The sequence below is a fragment of the Antedon mediterranea genome, chromosome 7 (assembly GCF_964355755.1).
Source record: "Antedon mediterranea chromosome 7, ecAntMedi1.1, whole genome shotgun sequence".
In the NCBI taxonomy this organism is placed as follows: domain Eukaryota; kingdom Metazoa; phylum Echinodermata; class Crinoidea; order Comatulida; family Antedonidae; genus Antedon; species Antedon mediterranea.
The window spans coordinates 30,005,906-30,023,411 of record NC_092676.1 but is presented as its reverse complement, the minus strand read 5'-3'; the positions used below and the strand labels follow the sequence as shown (position 1 = coordinate 30,023,411).

The following is a 17,506-nucleotide window of genomic DNA, read 5'->3' as shown; positions in this document are numbered from 1 at the left end:
GGGTACTTGGAAGGAGTTACAGAAAATGTTGTTTAGTAACATAATTATCTTCTTAATCAATACTTTTAAGACAAATTTGTAAGAAATGGATAAAAAGAATTTTTTAAAAACTTTATACACATTAAACTGGGGAAGATCTTGGAATTCTGTGCGACATCTCAATGTCTATTAATCAATCAAACAAAAAAATAATATAGTTCAAATTTCAATATAATTTTATTTATTTTCGTTTAGTTTTCATGTGCCATGCAGCCGATAACTTACTTGCATAACGATAATTCAACAGTGTAAAAACCAAGTAAATAGAAAGTCCAACATATTGCAAAACAATAGCTGGTAAACCAAATATCAAAAGGCCTTTACCAGTCTGTAGGTACATTTGGAGTTCCTTGTAATGAGTAATCATACCAAACACTGTACCACCAAGGCAGAATAGCAATGTTCCAGTCTTGTAAACATTGAGAAGTGCGCCATTGCTCTTGGAAAGTGATGATAGGCCAACGATTGATGAGAGAAAGCTACAGATGATGATGTAATGCCATGGTTGGATCTTGATGGTGTCAATTGGTGGGGGCAGTAGATCCATGTGTAAAGCTCCATCCAGAGCGGCAATTTTTACAGCTACAACTAAGTTCAGAAGCATACAAATCTTCATTTTTGGCTTCAGTACAGCACTAGAATGAGAAATATACAAATTATGTTTTCTACAAAGGAATCGTGTCAAATTTATTTTACTGCAGTGACTGATGTAACTACATTATGCATGGTGTAATTGGTTTCAATGTAGAAGTTTATGCAATTATCCATTAACACCTGCAGTAACTGCAGTAAATAGAACAATTTTGACATAGTAGTAATCCATGAATCATCTACAGTAATAGTGAAAACATTTTTTAAAACTAAAATATTAATAAGCCATAATAAGGATACTACTAAGAGAAACAGTGTTTGCTGCACCTTATCTTATAGTGATCTGCTACCCTCTCTCTGTGATCAAAATCGCTACCATCCGAGCCACTTGGTCTTGATCCGGTACGTGACGCCATTTTCACCTCTGTCTGTGATCAAGTGATGTTTTGTTTGACGTTAAACGGGTTGTGACAAATGAAGTATTTTACCTGATTTTAACCTTGTTTCTGGAAAAAAAAATAAATATATATATATATAAGTTAAATTTACCACTTAACAAAAAGTACTTAATGTTATTTTATAATTATATCCTAAAAAAAACATACCTATCTCCCGGTACTGGGCGTAGATTAGTATTACCCTTCTAGCTAGGCTAGCTAATAGGTAGTAAGCCGACCTAATCTCAGACTCTACCTAGGCCTAGACCTCGCCTAGCTAGGCCTAGTTACTAGAGTAGGCCTAACTAGGCTAGCCCTAGGCCCCCTACTTAATTAATAAGGGCCAGGCCATCCCATACGTCTACCTATATCAACCAAACTAAACTTCCAAAAACATACCTTACTAATGAAGGATACACAATAGTAACTATTAATAGTATACTTAGATATATAACATTAATTTTAAGCTGTAAAAAACTAAAAAATATAATATACACACGACACACATGCAAAACGCACTCAAGTGTGACGTGACAGGAATACGAAATGTGAAACGTCGATTTAATGTTCTTTTCATGTCCATCCAATGATGACTTCAAAGTATCTATCGTCGTATTAGCAAAACGTAACTTAGATTATTACCTCAAAAATAGGTATAATAAGTAGCGGCATACTCATTTTAACTGGGTTACCGTAAAGAGAGTAAGTTTTTAAGAGTAGCGCTCCATAGTTTTTTCTCCAATTTTGAGGGCGCTCTACTTATTTGTTTTTGTAGTCCCTGGATCGAAACTGAAGCTATGTTGCAACACTACCGGTATTTTCCGCCACATTTTTAGCATATACAGTACTTTGTATGCCTAGTTTCTAAAATGTTACTCACAATTTCGATCGTAATATCAAGCATTGTTGCAATTATTCTTGTGAATTGGTTTATGGTTAAGCTGAACAGGCGGAACAGTCCTCCCACGATCAGTGGTTGGATACCGTGGATGGGTGTTGGTGTTGAGTTTGGTGTCACCCCTTTGCGTTATATCAATAATGCAAAATACATGGTAGGTATATAAGTACAGTACTATGTATAGGGTTTGTTGTACATTATGTTACCATTTAGAATTAAGCTCTGCCTACATTATCAAACTTTATGTGACAAAAATGTGATGTGCCCATGATATAGGGACATGATGATGTCATATCACCATATTTGGGAATATCATCATATTTGGGTACGTTAACTGAGGCTATTGTTGAGGTAACATAAGACAAGGTTAAGACTTTAAAGACAATGGTATTTTTTGTAATTTTTTTTTCAAATAAATTGTTTGTCAGATTATAATAACCTTTGATTGTTGACTTTTTTTAAATTTAACCTTAACACATATGACACACTTTAAATCACTTCACAATTTTCATTTTAAAGCATTTTCATTTTAAAGCATTTTCTTTTACAGCATGGCCCAGTATTTACTGTACTTGCCGCTGGCAAATACTTGACATTTCTAATGGATGTTGATGATCATCGTCAATATTTCTTCAATTCAAAAAGCGTTGACTTCCAACAAGCAGTTGTAGATGCCGTACAAAACACCGGTAAGCTCCAATTAAAAAAATATTTTTGCCCCTCTGCTCACATATACAAATAAATCAGGCAAATTGCTAACAATTGTATAATATTTTAAAAGCACTAATAACTAATAAAATAATAGATATTTTTGACAAACGATTTCTTATGTGAGCCAAACTCTGAATAATCATAAAGTATTATATTTTTCAGCATCACTAACGCCTGAACTTTTCTTAAAGTACCACACAGACATGCATGATCTAATGAAAGGAAGATTAGCACCCTCACAGCATAATAATTACTATGCGGACCTCAGCAACAAGTTTTCGAAGGAGATTTGCAAATTACACAAAAGGGGCGAGATGGATCTCATGAAGCTTATAAGGTATCAAGGTTAAATTAAAATATTAAATCTTTTTTGCAAAAAAGAGAATTATGTACTCAAATTGTTCATCTGTATTTAAAAACTATACCAAACTGGAAGCATCAATTATTCTTATATATATAATATTCTTATAATTTTTGGACCTTAAAATCTTTTATAAAAGTCTACCAATCTCTATCAGCCATGGGGTTCTCGTGATTAAGTCGGACCTAATTAAAACTAAAACAATTGTTACTCACATGATTCTGTTATTGACATCCACAGAAAGGTAATGTTTGGTGCAGTTGTAAAGAACTTGTTTGGTGAAGGAATTGTGTCTGGTGAAGAAAAGATGCAAGAACTTGAAGATATATTTGTTAAATTTGATGATCAGTTTGAGTATGGATCACAAATTCCAGGCTTTTTGCTTCGGTAAGTTACGTCTGATTTAAGTACTGGTGTAACTCTCTTTATACCGCTGTGTAGTTAGCTAAGATAATTCTCTAATTAACTCCCAACAGCCTCAATTGTTGACTGTAATTAAAGAGAATGTAAATTTTGCTTTTTAACTAGCATATTTAAAATAAAATGTCCAATGGGTTTTTTTTTAAGAGACTGGGCTGCATGCAAACAATGGCTTCTCAAACTATTTACAAAATTTCAAAACGACATAAAACCACAATCATCAAAATCAATGGTGAGTGTGCATTTGTAAATTAATATTTGAATGAACCAGAATATTTGACTAAATTTTACTGTACCATCAAACACTAAACTGACTCACAATAAGACACTGAGGATGGTTGAGGACAGGGCCACATGGAGGAGAGTTGTTAAATCATCTACTGGGCCTCAACAGCTCCCAAATGGCTAAAGGCAAAGTAAGTATCCAACAAAAAGGTAAGGTTGTTATTTAAATTTAAACATTTGTTTTTCTTTTCCAGACTTTGGGTCAACAGATGATGAGTGAGGTTGGAAAAGTTGGACCAAATTTCGCACTTATGCTTTTATGGGCGTCTCAAGCCAATGCTATTCCAGTGAGTCATATTTGAACATTGTTATTTTTATCACCATTTAATTTTTTTCAATATTCAAGTTTGGTATCATTATTTTTTTTCTTTTCAGATAAGTTTTTGGGTAATTGCATTTCTTCTCGACGATCCAGAAGAAATGAAAAAGGTTTCTGCAGAATTAAATGATGTATTAGGCGACAAACAAACTGACCTTATAATAGATGAAAAGATTATTGGTAAACTGCCATCTATCAAGAGATGTATACTAGAAACGATTAGACTTCGCTCACCAGGTGTCATTGCTAGAAAGGTTATCAAGTCTTTTCACCTGAAGGTCTGTAAAACAAAGCATGAGTGTCAATAATAATATCAATGGATTGATGGTATTGCTTCCAATTTCTTTGGTTCAAATCTTGTACAAGGTCTTTTTCTGTATATCTATACACATAAAATGTATATTTACATAACAGCAAATGGCTGAATCGCATATGTTTACATTGCAATAATTTTGATCACAACACAGTTTAAAAACACAAAGAAAATATTGTTGGAAGGTTTGCATGGCAAAATCAAATGTTGATACAAAGTTTGTGATACACCACATACATATAGTTCTGAAAAGAACTGTTGAGTTTCTCAACTTTTGATCGTCCTCAGGCCTATGAGATTAATGTCGTATTCATGCCATTTCTTTCTTTTAATTTTTACATTTTATTTCAGGGCTACACTATCCCAGCAGGTGATATGCTAATGATCTCTCCATATTGGGCTCATAGAGACCCTAGATACTTCCCAGATCCACATGCATTTAAGCCGGTATGTATTATAAGCTCTGTACACTAACAAACTAGTTTGACTAAAAAAGTGTGATGTGGTCAAATAGGGTGGTGATATGCCCAAATATGGTAGTGATATGACATCACGTTTTGTTGTCACATAAAGTTTGATAGTGTAGACAGAGCTTTAGAAAATGTATGTACAAAGATTAGATTGATTTATGGATTTTAAAATAAAAGTGTTTACAGTCATAAATAAATTAATTTTGATCTCTTATATTTCTAATTATGATCCAAATAAAACAAATATTACATAAATTCAAATCATCACTCATGCTGACCAGCAATAGCTCAATAGAAAGAAATGAAGTCTTATTATTTCTATTAGATCATTTAAAAAAATGAAACAAAGGGTGTACCAATAATAATATAATATACCAGCTTAAAGGCAGTTTCATCAATTTGGTTCTACTTTTCATATAATATTACAACTGCTTTCTGATGGAAGTTGTGATGCATCTCTTTTTTTGTCGTAGGATCGTTGGTTGGCAGCTGATCTTGATAAGAACTTGTTCCTAGATGGGTTTGTAGGATTTGGCGGAGGTCGATACCAATGTCCAGGAAGGTAAACTAGTCTAAATTATTAATTTCAAAGTAATAGGAGATTTGAATGAAATGATCTGTCTTTTTGACAAGTCATAGGCTGAGATACAGTACAATGTCCTGCACACTTAACACCTATTTACAAATTGTTTTCTTCTTGTCTGTTAGATGGTTTGCGTTGATGGAAATGCATGTTTTAATAACACTACTACTGCAGCAGCTTTCTTTCACAGCTTTAGGCCCATTACCAAAACCTGTAAGTATACGAGTCTACTACAGAATTCATGCAATAAGATTTTCTTAGGGTTACCACTAAAATCCAGTCAAACAAATAAATTAGTTTTACGATAAAATATTTTTGTTAGCAATATCAAAATTTCGGCCAATTTAAAATGCTTTATGTAGTTATTTTACACAAACATGTTTTGTTTTTCAGAGTCAAATTCATGTTGTTGGTACTCAACATCCAGAGCACAGCTACCATGTTACGTTTTCTAAATGAAACTGATGAACATATTGTGATTTTTCTTTTTCCCTTTTGATTGCCATGTGCAAATGCAAATTATTAACCAAATATTTTAACTTAAACCTTAACATTTTAGTAAATTATTGAATTAAATACAGTATTATAAAGCATTAATTATACATAAAATGTTTAAGACATCGGAGTGAGAATTTCAGTTTTGATTGTTTAATGTGTAAATATTATCTAACTACCATTGTACTTACTTGGGTGTGAAAGTTTAGAAAAAGCCTAAATGTCTTCAATTTACTTAAATGTGTCAAACATTCCAAAATGAAATATTTTAATTACAATAGAATTTGTATTTTTATATGAATTTATTTTTGAAATCAAATTTTCGTTTTTCATGAAGGTGAAAAATACACGTTGAAACAATTTTATATGAATTTATATTTTAAAAAAATTTAAAATAATTAGAAATAACATATTTTGCATTGAATATCAACCTCGTAGTGAATAAGCACTGCACACAAGAAGCCATAGCGACAAAATAAGTTTTATTATAAATAATGTTGTTGCTTTCTATTGATATAATATAAATACAGTAAAAATAAAGATCTACATCTGACACTAAACCCTGCAGCAACAGGTGGCCATTGACACTAAACCCTGCAGCAACAGGTGGCCATTGATACAAATTTAGTAAATGAAAGACATTGTTCATTATGAAGCAGTTCTAAAGAAATTTAAAATAACATCTGCTTCTTAATAAATGTTATACATTTTGTTTTTTACATATTCTAGCAGGAACTCTTGCAATCTTCACTGTTTTTCCTGAAAATAGAAAAAATAATTTATTATTACACATTTTGATTTAAATAATACAAAATACTAAAAAATATATCATACAATGGAGAAAAATTAATAAAATACTATTTTTAATTATGTTGGAAATTTATTTGTTTATTATTAATTATTGTTTCTTACCTAGAAATGAAATAAAAACATATTTGAGGTTTTTTTTTAATGTTACAGTAAATAAAAGTAAGGCTTTTGCCTAATTATTAACTACCATATAACAGTATTTCTTTAGTAGTGAGCTGTACAACAAGCAAAAGTTTTATTTTCTAAATTCATAAAAATAATTGGCTCACCTAATTTAAGATCATAAGTTTCCGTTTTTGATACAATTAACTGAAGACTTGGAATGATGCTTCTATAGTTATCTTCAGTTAAAGTGATGCTTAGCGACGTTTCCCGAGCTACAAAATTCAGCGAGGAACTAAGATAGTTCAACCCAGTAATATTAAAGGTTGTAGACTTTGGTGGTAGAACAAAGTCAAATTCTAAGCACGATTTTATCCGTATACCACCAAACCCAAATGTTATTGTTTGTAAAAAACCACCCATTCCAGTTTGGAAGTTGACAGCCCCGGTACCGTCTGGGTTCTCTGTCCATGTCTGTTTGAAAACAAAATAGTCTCCACATTTTAGATTTTGAAAAATGAAAGCTTTGTGTTAAGCTCTGTTTACACTATCAAACTTTATGTGACAAAAAAATGTGATGTGCCCATATATGGACATGATAATGTCATATCACTACCGAATTTGGGCATATTACTACAATGCTTGTGTACAGCACACTTTTTTTGTTAAACTAGTATGATAGTGTAGACAGAGCTTTAGATTTTTGAAGATAATAAAGCTATCCCTGACCTATTGAGACAAACACCAATACACACAGTAGAAACCTTATCACTTTTGAGACCCAACAAAGTATCAAACCCTTCTCAAAGTATAGAGGTTGGCTGTAATATTAAAACATATTTTGCATGTTGTCCGTGTCCCCTTAATAGGGGTGTGTATCCTTAACAGGGGTGTGCCAGAGGAGAAGTGTATCCTAAATAGGGGTGCCAAAGGAGGGGTATGTCACAAAAACCTGAATAAGTATTTGATTGGAAAGACATTACAGTTAATATCTTACCATGAATGGTTCTTGTATATTGGCAAATGTTTTATTGAAGACATCATACGCTTTAGTGAAATTCTTGAGTTTCAGCCAGTTAATAGTAAACATTGCCCAGGTCATGGCAGGACCGTCAGGGTTAGTCACTGGCTTCCCCTTGTAAGTTTCATACAGTAGAAGGTCGTTGACCTGGACGTCATCAGGCATGTCATACATCAATGGAAACTGAAGAAGGATGGCATCTGCTTGCTTCACAACAGTTCCTATTATAAATTACAATTTTGTTTTACTAACATTTTATTTAAATATTTTTTATCAATATCTTCCCAATTCCCTGTGTTGGCCATGCGCCCACTCTTTGGCAGTTTGTGACAAATAAATTTAATATTCACTAAATAGTTATCTCAAAAAATAATTCCAAAGAAGTAAAAATAAACTTGACTAAAGGAAAATTCAGGGGTGGCCTACAGCAATTACGGTTGATATGTTCTGTAGTATGTTGGGCACACATTATGGATTAAATGGAGACTTATTCAGAAGAAATTTGAAAAATACCATTAAAGCTATGTCTACACATGGATTAAAGAATAGAAGGATATGCATCGACGGTGACATCAAACGATTTTACAACGCGCTTGCCTATACTAAAGCACTGCTGCCAATCAAACAAACACGTTTATTGAACTCCGTGTCTCTAACCGCGGCCCTCTGTAAAACGCTGCGAATCAACTGCTACATTTTTTGAGACCAAAACGTAACCATGTAGAAATCGTATGCGCAGTCTGAATGTTCTATTGACATGTCTGCGTCAATGATTAATTGACAACAAAAATATATTGCTGAATAATTCTGTTTTAGTTTCATCACAATCGGACTACGAAAAGTTCACTTTCTTACTACTGGTAATTTTAAGTAGTTGGTAATATTAATAAAATATGCAATTTTTATATTTGAATTATCATTATTTGCCTGCCATCTTGTCATTAAAAATTGCGTTAATCTATAGAATATTAAATTATGCATTTGACCATGTATGTTGTTAGCGTGGCCGGTGTTCACACATACAACAATCGTGTTTTTAATATATGGCTAAGCAGTGGTTTCTTCATAAATCTCCTTAATTATCGATGTGATTATATTTAAACTGTAGTGCCTGGTGATTGGCTAGTGGTTATGTCATCCACATCACATCCAATCACCGGGCCTAATTGAATGAAAACAGCGATCCCTTATCCGGGATTGGCTGGCTATGTATAGTTGCGATTCGTTGCCTAGCGGTCGTTTTGAAAAGTACACGCAGGGCAAACTTAATCACGAACAAACAAAGTACCTATTATTATTCACACAAGAAGTAAGACAACGGTGAGTATATAGATCATGATTATACGTTGTATCTACTACATTTAAGATTAGCCTAGGCCTACCTAGGCAGTATCAATGTCGGCAAATCACAGGCTTTACTAGCCCAGTTTAGCCTAGTATAAGGCCTGGGCCTAGGCTAGCATTCTTGCTGATTTTGTAATTTTACAACAAATGAGACAACAAATAGTTATTGTCTCAGATGTAGGGCTACTACAGGTCATAAAATGCTACTTTAATCATAAAAAATCATTAGCGTAGATCAATCGCGGCAGAAACCTATACTAATTACAACATAGTCAATAGTTGACTATGATTACAATGATAGCATCTACAAACATCATGCCACCAAAGAACGCGCGAAAGAAGCGTATCCAACAAGGTTAAATGTCGTTGCACATGTGCAGTAAACAATATAGTAGGCACGCGACTGTTTCGTTGTTACCATGCGGTTAATTAAACTGTAACATTGTGGGCGGTCCGCGGTCTGTCGGCGAGAGTCAAGGAACCCTTGATCTTACGTCGATGCATATCCTTCTATTCTTTAATCCATGGTCTACACTATCAAAAAGTGTGATGTGCCCAAATATGGTAGTGATATGACATAATCATGTCCATATATATCATCACATGTTTTTGTCACATAAAGTTTGATAGTGTAGACAGAATATTATAATTAGTTTAAAGAATATTAGTGTTAACTTTCAAATAGTCTATAAAATGGTATTAAAAACATGAGCTATGATTTAAGCATGAACATAATCTATACCCAATTGGTAGCCATCATATTCTGGGTGGTACTTAAGACTTGAATCATATGGAATGTACATTTGATTACCAACATCACTCCAACACTCAGGCACACTGGTGTTAAGCATCTGTGCTAATTGTTTTGGTAGTAACAGACTTATTTTTGCTACCATGTTTGTGTATACAGAGTTATTGACGTTTTCATGATATTCATCAGGAGGCATAACACCTGTGAAAACAAAACAACAATTTAGTATCGGTACTTAAAATATAAAACAATAAGCTGGTATAAAATATATTGTAGAACTTAATCAGATTCATCATAAATCACTTACTTTATTACAGCATGATGAATAATGTATTTTATACTAAGTTCATGAGGATTGTTATATTATATAACACATAAATAAATTCCTGTCACTTGATTGGACTATTGTGGGTCACATGGCGTGCAATAGTAGTCGTTTGATATTAATTTTTTTTATGTATACTATCAAATAAGTTCATGACGTGGTCACTGTAATATTTTCATTTCAATAGATGCTTAAATCAACGCATTGTGTAGAATTTAATTATAATAAAATTGAATAAACTCACCCATAACTCCATATTTGGTCATGCTTATATTGTACACTCTCGAATACCAAAATTCAGCCAGACCTTTAGCCAGATCAAACCCATTCTCTTCAAGAAGGAACTGTACATCTTCAGTCATTCTCACATATTGTTGAAGAGCATATGCTATGTCTCCATTGACGTGCTGTTCAAATTTACCAACGGTTCTGTCTGGACAGACATCATAACCTAAAAATTGAAAGTTAAAACATTAAATTGTAAATATATCATCATATTTTACTATTAAAAAAATGTTTAAATGCTGCAATGTTTAAAGATAAAAACATTTAAAATCATCATCATAATTATATATTTTTCTATTTTTTAATTTTGCAAACTATACTAAATGTTAAGATTATGTTATTACCCGAGTAAGCCATTTCCCAAGGGTACATAGTCCCATTGTAACCATTACACTTAGCAATATTTCTTGCTGCGTCTATATGTCGTGTTCGTGAACTAAGCATCGACTTTGCAAGGTTTGGATGAAACAACAGAATTGGAGGGTACATCCATGTCTCCTGGTCCCAAAACACATGCCCCATGTAGTCCTGGTTGCCCCCACCATTGGCAAGCCCTCCAGGTGCTAGCCCATAGAATGGAAAATCAAGTCTGCCTGTTGTATTTAAAGGAGGAAGTGAGCTCAATATATAATACATGGTACTATATATTATTCTTGATAAGTATACATTGTCAATGTCTATATGCCCATTACGCCATTTTGTTTCCCACGCAGCGACATGGTTTTGATACAACTCATTATTGGCAGTCATTTTGAGTCCTTCTGTATAGAAGTAATATGCCTCATCACCACTTGTCTTTGAAATAGATGTTATAAAGTTGTATTGTCTCGCTGAAACATCCTTCGGTAAAGTGATGCATGATGGGACATCTGTCCAGTAGACGTAAGCTGTAACAACTTGGGTGCTGTCATGTTCAGGAACAATTATTCCTCCTTGCATACTTCTATAATAAACATAACAATTAATAACAATTTCTTTTTACATTCTAGTCAGTTCGAATCATCCCACTAATTTTGTTCATCTTTTTGTATATAATAATAATGACTTTTGATAAAATAACCACTACACATTTATTCAATTCTGATGTTAGATGAACAGTATACTGAGAGTGTAAATTGAACTTATTAAACTTAATATTATTACATTTGATACTCTTGTGTAAAATGTTGGTTCCACCAAATGTTAGTAGTTTTAAAAGAATGTGAAAAGGCATAGACACCCTGCAATTGGCTCCTCGCTGTTGGATGCATAACATTTTTAATTTTTTTAATTTTAATTTAAAAAATCATAAAAGTAGAAGAATTACCTTATATTATCCTTTAAAGGATTTTCTTTGAAATTTATATCGGTACTATTTGGTAAAGAATTTGTGTCCAATTTCACGGTGACTTCATCAGATTTATTACTTGTTCTACTGATAATAATCTGGTTAACAAGAAGTCTATTCAACACTTGGTGCGCGTACGTTGTATGGCTCACCTTTACATCACCTGTTGTTATCTGGTGCACAAACACACCTGAAAAATATATCAGATTATGGATTAATGGTGCTGAGAAAAAAGAGGAGGTGGGAAAACCTACCTCATTATTCAAAAACAACTTTGACAGACACGTAACAGACACTAAGAGATGAGGCAACCTTTACAAGTTTTAACTCATTGCCTCTTTAAAATCACTAAAAGAATCACCATAAAAGCCTTCAGATCAGCCTAAAATATAATTCTAGGCCTGCTGTAACAAAGCCTAATAATAAAACAGCACCCACCCAAGCAACCATCATCAGGTTTAACTTAATTTTGTTTCATACACATTTAACTTATAGTTATAATAGATAACACTATGCAATTGTATGACACACTATACGACCCCCGGGAGAGGTGTATCATGGGTGCGTCATTTACAAATAATTATTGATGCAGGGTCAATGAACAATGGTGCTCCAATATTCGTCACTTTACCAACCACCATATCATGAACAACATGGTCACAATGCATCAAAATGGGTGCATCATGGTCACCTAAAGATAAGTCACTTTTTTATGCAGGGGTACATCATGGTATTCATAAGGTATGATGTACAACAGACAAATGACGCACCTCCCTGGGGGTCATATATCAGGTCGTATAATTGACATTACCTTTTGCAACATCCAAGATGTAGAAGTGAGAAGCTGATACTGGTGATTCCTGCAGAGATGCTGTGATGGCAGCAGTGGATGGCACTCTGGCACGATGACTACTAGTACCCTTGCCATTGTAGAGACCGTTAACATACACAGTGTTACTGTAGATTACTGTGGCTAAATACCCATTGCCCACAGATGGTTGCTGCTTGCTATTTGATGGAAACCTTTTAAGATAGAAAATCAAGTTTTTTTTTTAATGGTCACCAAAATCCCTTTACATTCATAAAATTACAAAAGATCTCTAAAAGGCTTTTGAGTAGCTTCAATAAATCAAGTGTGTGTGTATCAGAATAACGACAGGACTTTATCCCAAGACAATTATATTTTAAAGTTAGAACTTGCATAGAGGTATTGGTTAGCATGTTAGACATTTGCTGTTAAATCACTGTTCATCGTAAGATATAGATATCACAACCATGGATTACTATTTTTTATGTAACACTGCCAACCTGGATGGAGAAAACGACATTTAGATGCTTTAATTTTTGTTTTGGTTTATTTCTGTGCTCTGTTCTGTTGACCAACTAGCATAGGTGTTTAGCACCTGTTTGATCTTTCCTTGCCTTTTATATTTGTTTTTTTTTTCTATGTATTGTATATGGCAGAAATTGAATAAATAAAAAAATAAAAGCTTGATTGAATCATAACCAAATCATTAAACAAATAAACATGCTTACACAGTAGATGAAAATACTGAAGGGTCATCAGCTGATGATTTATAACGATGACCTGCAAACAGACATACACCTCTACTGTACTGATCTTGCCATTTCATTACTGATTGCTGATAATTATTTGATACTTCGAAAAAGACTTTTGGAATAGTTATTGCGTAATCATCAGTGTTTTCCACGATCAGTTCAGTGTTCATGGATGATGAGAGTAAAATATTTAGCAAAACGAAAAAAAGTAAAACTAATGCAGCTCCAGCCACTTGCAACAAACCAATTTCATACTGCAAAAAAATTTGTTTACAATGTTACGTTATCACAATATAAAAAATAATTTAAATTGTTTGGTCTAGGCCTAGCTTATTTAGGCCTACTCGACCTACGCCTACCTATTGTAGCTGGGCCTACCATAGTGAATACTTAATTCTACTGCTATCACTACTACTAGGGCCTGTCACGATAAATATGGTCCGGGGCCAAATCGGTCCGGCCGGACCAGTTTTGGCTCTAAAATTGTGGCCAAAAGCAGTCCGCCACTGCCAAAATCGGTCCGGGCTTTTCTTCTGTCGATTTTAATTGAATTACTAGGCCTATGATGCTGTTGTTTATGGCTAGAAAAATATCCCATGATATATATTAGTAAGTTATCTTGTCGGATAAATACTATAGTATAAAATAAATGTATTTTATCTAAAAACATGAAGGTGTTCACTCATATTTCGGCCTGCCACACACTCACACGAACGGGTATGAGACGCTGATATTGCCAGCTAGATTTTATTTATGATTGAGGCCTTTTTCCTTCCTCAGCCTAATCAATATTGGATAATTGTTTTATAATAATTGTATTGAATTGATATATTGATTGATTAACCATAAATAATTAATAAATTAAATTGTTTTTAACATCATGGGGAAACGAAGATGTTAAAAATAAACAAAATGGATTAAAAACAGGCAGAGATACATATTGTATACAAAAAGCCTAACAATTAGTACTAATTATTGATGAGTTACTACTAATAATGATAATAAAAAAAACAGGCTTAATAATATTAAAATAACAAATAAAACCCCGTAGTTTTCAATATAATGACTAATCATGGCCTTTTTTTAATATACATTATGACCTCATTTTGCGCACCATTTTGTAAGACCGGACGATATTTGGCGGCCAAAAACAGTCCTACTGCCCGGACCGATTTTATCCAGGCCGGACCAGTTTTGGCGGCCAAAATTGGTCCGGCCGGACAGGTTTTGGCAGCCATAAATGGTCCTCCGGACTGATTTTGGCAGCCAAAATCGGTCCGATTTTGGTCCGGACTGATTTTGGTGTGACAGGCCTACTAGGCCTATAGGCTAGGGCCCGGGCCTACTACTACTACTACTACTAGCCAGTCCAGTCACTAGACCTAGCTATTACTACTGAACTATAACCCTAGCTACTAGCCTTTTGGGGCCCAGCTAGGCCTAGGCCTAGTTACTTACGGTACTTACCACCTGGAACTGGCCATACCGCCCACCAGGAAGGCGAGGATTTGTTTCTTTCACTACTCTTCTTGACGCTGACGGAGGGGGATTTTCTAGGCCTAGGCCTAGACTTTGTGAGGTTTTTATGTTTTTTTCATCGTTAGATTTAATCAATTTCATATTTTAAATGGTGATATAAATATTATCTCTGAATAAAAAAAAACCTGAACCACCGACCATGTGCTATCAATTTACACTAGGGCCTAGGCTAGGCCTACTGTATGAACAATTCTCCTTGTTTGTGGTATGATTTCAACAACAACAACAACACTTCATCAATGCATTATCACACGTGCTCCATTCTTCTTGCTGCCTTTGCGCGCACCAATGATATGCTTTCGTATAATCACATGAACATCGTATCCCGAAGTGTCAATTGTGATTGGTCAAGAGTGTACTGTACGATCGATCGTCTGCTTTGTGTCCTGTCACGTTCACGTCCAAAAGAATTTTTCATTAAAAAAACAAAAACTACACATCCAGTATGATCTAATTTTAATAAAACTAATAAAAACATTTTATAAAAGCAAATCATTGGCCAATTTAATTCAACTGAGGTACGTAAGCGCGTCGAGACTCGAGAGTAATTTGACAAATCACGACGTGAGTGGATTTGTCCGAACTAATCTGTGATTGGTTAACTCACTTAATTGTTCTTTTTATAATCATATATATATATATTATGGTATTATTGTTGTCTCGGTTATAATTTGCACATGTAATTAATGGTCGCGTGTGGCTTTCCTTGGGTATAAAATTTGAGAAAAAACATTTGTTTCAAAAAATTAAAATTTTCAAACTTTTCTTCTAAACGTTCTACTAATCTCAGGGATGAACTAGCCTATCTAACTAAATATCAATAATTATGCCTATTTTACAGATTTTTTTTTGCAGTATAATATTATTAATTATGTTTTATATATTAGTAGTGAACATTTCGTCGAGAATCCATTGATGGTTACGTTAATGGCATACTAAAGAAAGTACTTTAAAGACCCTCTCTCAGTTGTATTTCCTCCGAAGTCCTGCTGACTTGCACTCTCGGGTGTTGCATTATGGTTTATGGTTCTTACGCGCTTTGAACGAAGATTTCGAATATTTTCCAATCAATGACAAACTCGAATCATGCAATTCCTCGGGACTTTTAACCTTTTTGTAACCGAAAACATCCATAAACTTTCCACAATTGTCCATTTCTTGTATTCGTTCAGCGAGTTCATACGTCATACTTCGACGCCATTTCTCAGCATTCAAAGTAGAATTTCGAGAAAGAGCATACGAACCACCTTTATACCCGGATGTACTGTTATTAATCCATTCAATAATATCACTTGTAAGAGCACCTAAACCAAGCTTTGCATATATCTTTGTTGCTGATTCTATTGGAGAAAGTGATATGTCTTCGTATCTGACTGACAAGTATTGTGATGACGGAATCTTGGAATATCCAAAGTCGGCATTTTCTATCCAATCTTTACACCAGTTGTTTAAATACTCGTAAAGTTCTGAAGGTAAGTCGTTGGCATCAAAAAGAGAACGGTGTTCTTCATTCATAGCGTGAATCACATCTCTATGCCAAGCTCTGAGATTTGACAAAATCATGCCTCGTGGATCTCGTATTAGATGTAATATTTTAAAATCAACATCATCGTCGTTTACTAATTTGGTAAAGTTTGTGATGTTATGAATTCGAATAGTTTTGATGACTGTAAACGTTTTATTTTGACATTTGTGCGTCAATTCACGGCTGACAGGCTCACATTTCGTAGATAAAGACTCATTTTGTTTGCGGCGAGACACTCCTCTAGTGGGCCTACAAAGATTTTTCTCTGTTAAATCTGGAATTTCTTGTAGTCTCGAATTGAAAGAAAGTTGCATAATTGCTTTCAAGTACGACTTCATATTATCAAATCTACAATGGTATATAGACGCGATCATATCAACATAGTTAACTAAATTCTTTGGGTTCTTATAAATTTTCTGATCTGGAGTCTTCCGTTGATTATCAAGTATACGACCGGGTTCAAACATGTAAAATACCTGAGGATGCTGTGCTATAATCTGACCCAAGAAAGACGAACCTGTTCGTCCAATAGCCAGGATGTGTATACCTTTGTGCTTTATAGCATTTAAACTGGAATTTTGCTGTAAACTCATAGGATCAAGTTTATTTTTAGAAAATAAACGTCCCCTCATTGCTATAAAACTCCTATGGAGGGGTTTAGCGAAATAATGACTGCTATTGTCCACTGTATTGTTCTCGTACGGTGCTCTTATTAAAATAAATATAAACACGGCCACAATCAAGATTGAAAAATATGAATACCTTCTTGTTGATTTCATTGCTACTTGATTAGAAGCTTCTAGACAAAATTCTGATCAATGCGTATTAATTTTAATACAGAAAAATGATATTGATTCAAATTAAATCCAAATTATAAAATAGCGTAAATTGACATGACCAGTTGAAGTTACCAGATGTTATAGAAAATTTCAGTATAAATGGAAACGGAAACAACTGTAGTCTATAACATAAAACAAGCAATGTTTTCGGCAAAA

General features: G+C 33.9%; 4 protein-coding genes across 10 annotated transcripts; 1 reads left to right on the top strand and 3 right to left on the bottom strand.

Annotated features, from left to right (window-relative positions):
* LOC140055190 (protein jagunal homolog 1-like) lies at positions 1-4,333 on the bottom strand. Of its 5 annotated transcripts, XM_072100441.1 has the most exons (4): positions 4,217-4,333; positions 3,253-3,330; positions 958-1,136; positions 1-674 (listed from the first exon to the last, which is right to left on the bottom strand). In XM_072100441.1, exons 3-4 carry the CDS (start codon positions 1,044-1,046, stop codon positions 221-223), a joined length of 543 nt encoding a protein of 180 aa, XP_071956542.1. In that variant the 5' UTR covers positions 1,047-1,136; positions 3,253-3,330; positions 4,217-4,333; the 3' UTR covers positions 1-220. The 5 variants fall into 5 exon arrangements, with proteins under 5 accessions (XP_071956542.1, XP_071956543.1, XP_071956544.1 ...); XM_072100442.1 differs by lacking the exons at positions 3,253-3,330; positions 4,217-4,333 and adding an exon at positions 1,710-3,216; XM_072100443.1 differs by lacking the exons at positions 3,253-3,330; positions 4,217-4,333 and adding an exon at positions 1,587-1,695.
* Positions 1,937-6,358, top strand: LOC140055600 (24-hydroxycholesterol 7-alpha-hydroxylase-like). Its single transcript, XM_072100937.1, has 11 exons — positions 1,937-2,119; positions 2,516-2,654; positions 2,839-3,013; positions 3,278-3,424; positions 3,605-3,689; positions 3,937-4,029; positions 4,118-4,339; positions 4,726-4,821; positions 5,318-5,406; positions 5,553-5,640; positions 5,821-6,358. Exons 1-11 carry the CDS (start codon positions 1,937-1,939, stop codon positions 5,884-5,886), a joined length of 1,383 nt encoding a protein of 460 aa, XP_071957038.1. The 3' UTR covers positions 5,887-6,358.
* Positions 6,359-6,407: 49 nt separating this feature from the next.
* On the bottom strand, positions 6,408-15,222 carry LOC140055188 (protein-glucosylgalactosylhydroxylysine glucosidase-like). Of its 3 annotated transcripts, none has more exons than XM_072100437.1 (10): positions 15,125-15,222; positions 13,424-13,701; positions 12,699-12,910; positions 11,867-12,077; positions 10,905-11,503; positions 10,520-10,726; positions 9,942-10,151; positions 7,832-8,076; positions 7,002-7,308; positions 6,408-6,681 (listed from the first exon to the last, which is right to left on the bottom strand). In XM_072100437.1, the coding sequence occupies exons 1-10, from the start codon at positions 15,125-15,127 to the stop codon at positions 6,623-6,625; spliced, it is 2,331 nt and encodes a 776-aa protein (XP_071956538.1). In that variant the 5' UTR covers positions 15,128-15,222; the 3' UTR covers positions 6,408-6,622. The 3 variants fall into 3 exon arrangements, 2 of the variants coding, with proteins under 2 accessions (XP_071956538.1, XP_071956537.1); XM_072100436.1 differs by having other exon boundaries at positions 14,915-15,187; XR_011846639.1 differs by having other exon boundaries at positions 6,642-6,681; positions 7,002-7,109; positions 14,915-15,187.
* A 209-nt stretch (positions 15,223-15,431) lies between these two features.
* LOC140054637 (carbohydrate sulfotransferase 1-like) lies at positions 15,432-17,366 on the bottom strand. The gene has a single exon (XM_072099705.1). It carries the CDS (start codon positions 17,288-17,290, stop codon positions 16,001-16,003), a length of 1,290 nt encoding a protein of 429 aa, XP_071955806.1. The 5' UTR covers positions 17,291-17,366; the 3' UTR covers positions 15,432-16,000.
* Between the last annotated feature and the right edge of the window lie 140 nt (positions 17,367-17,506).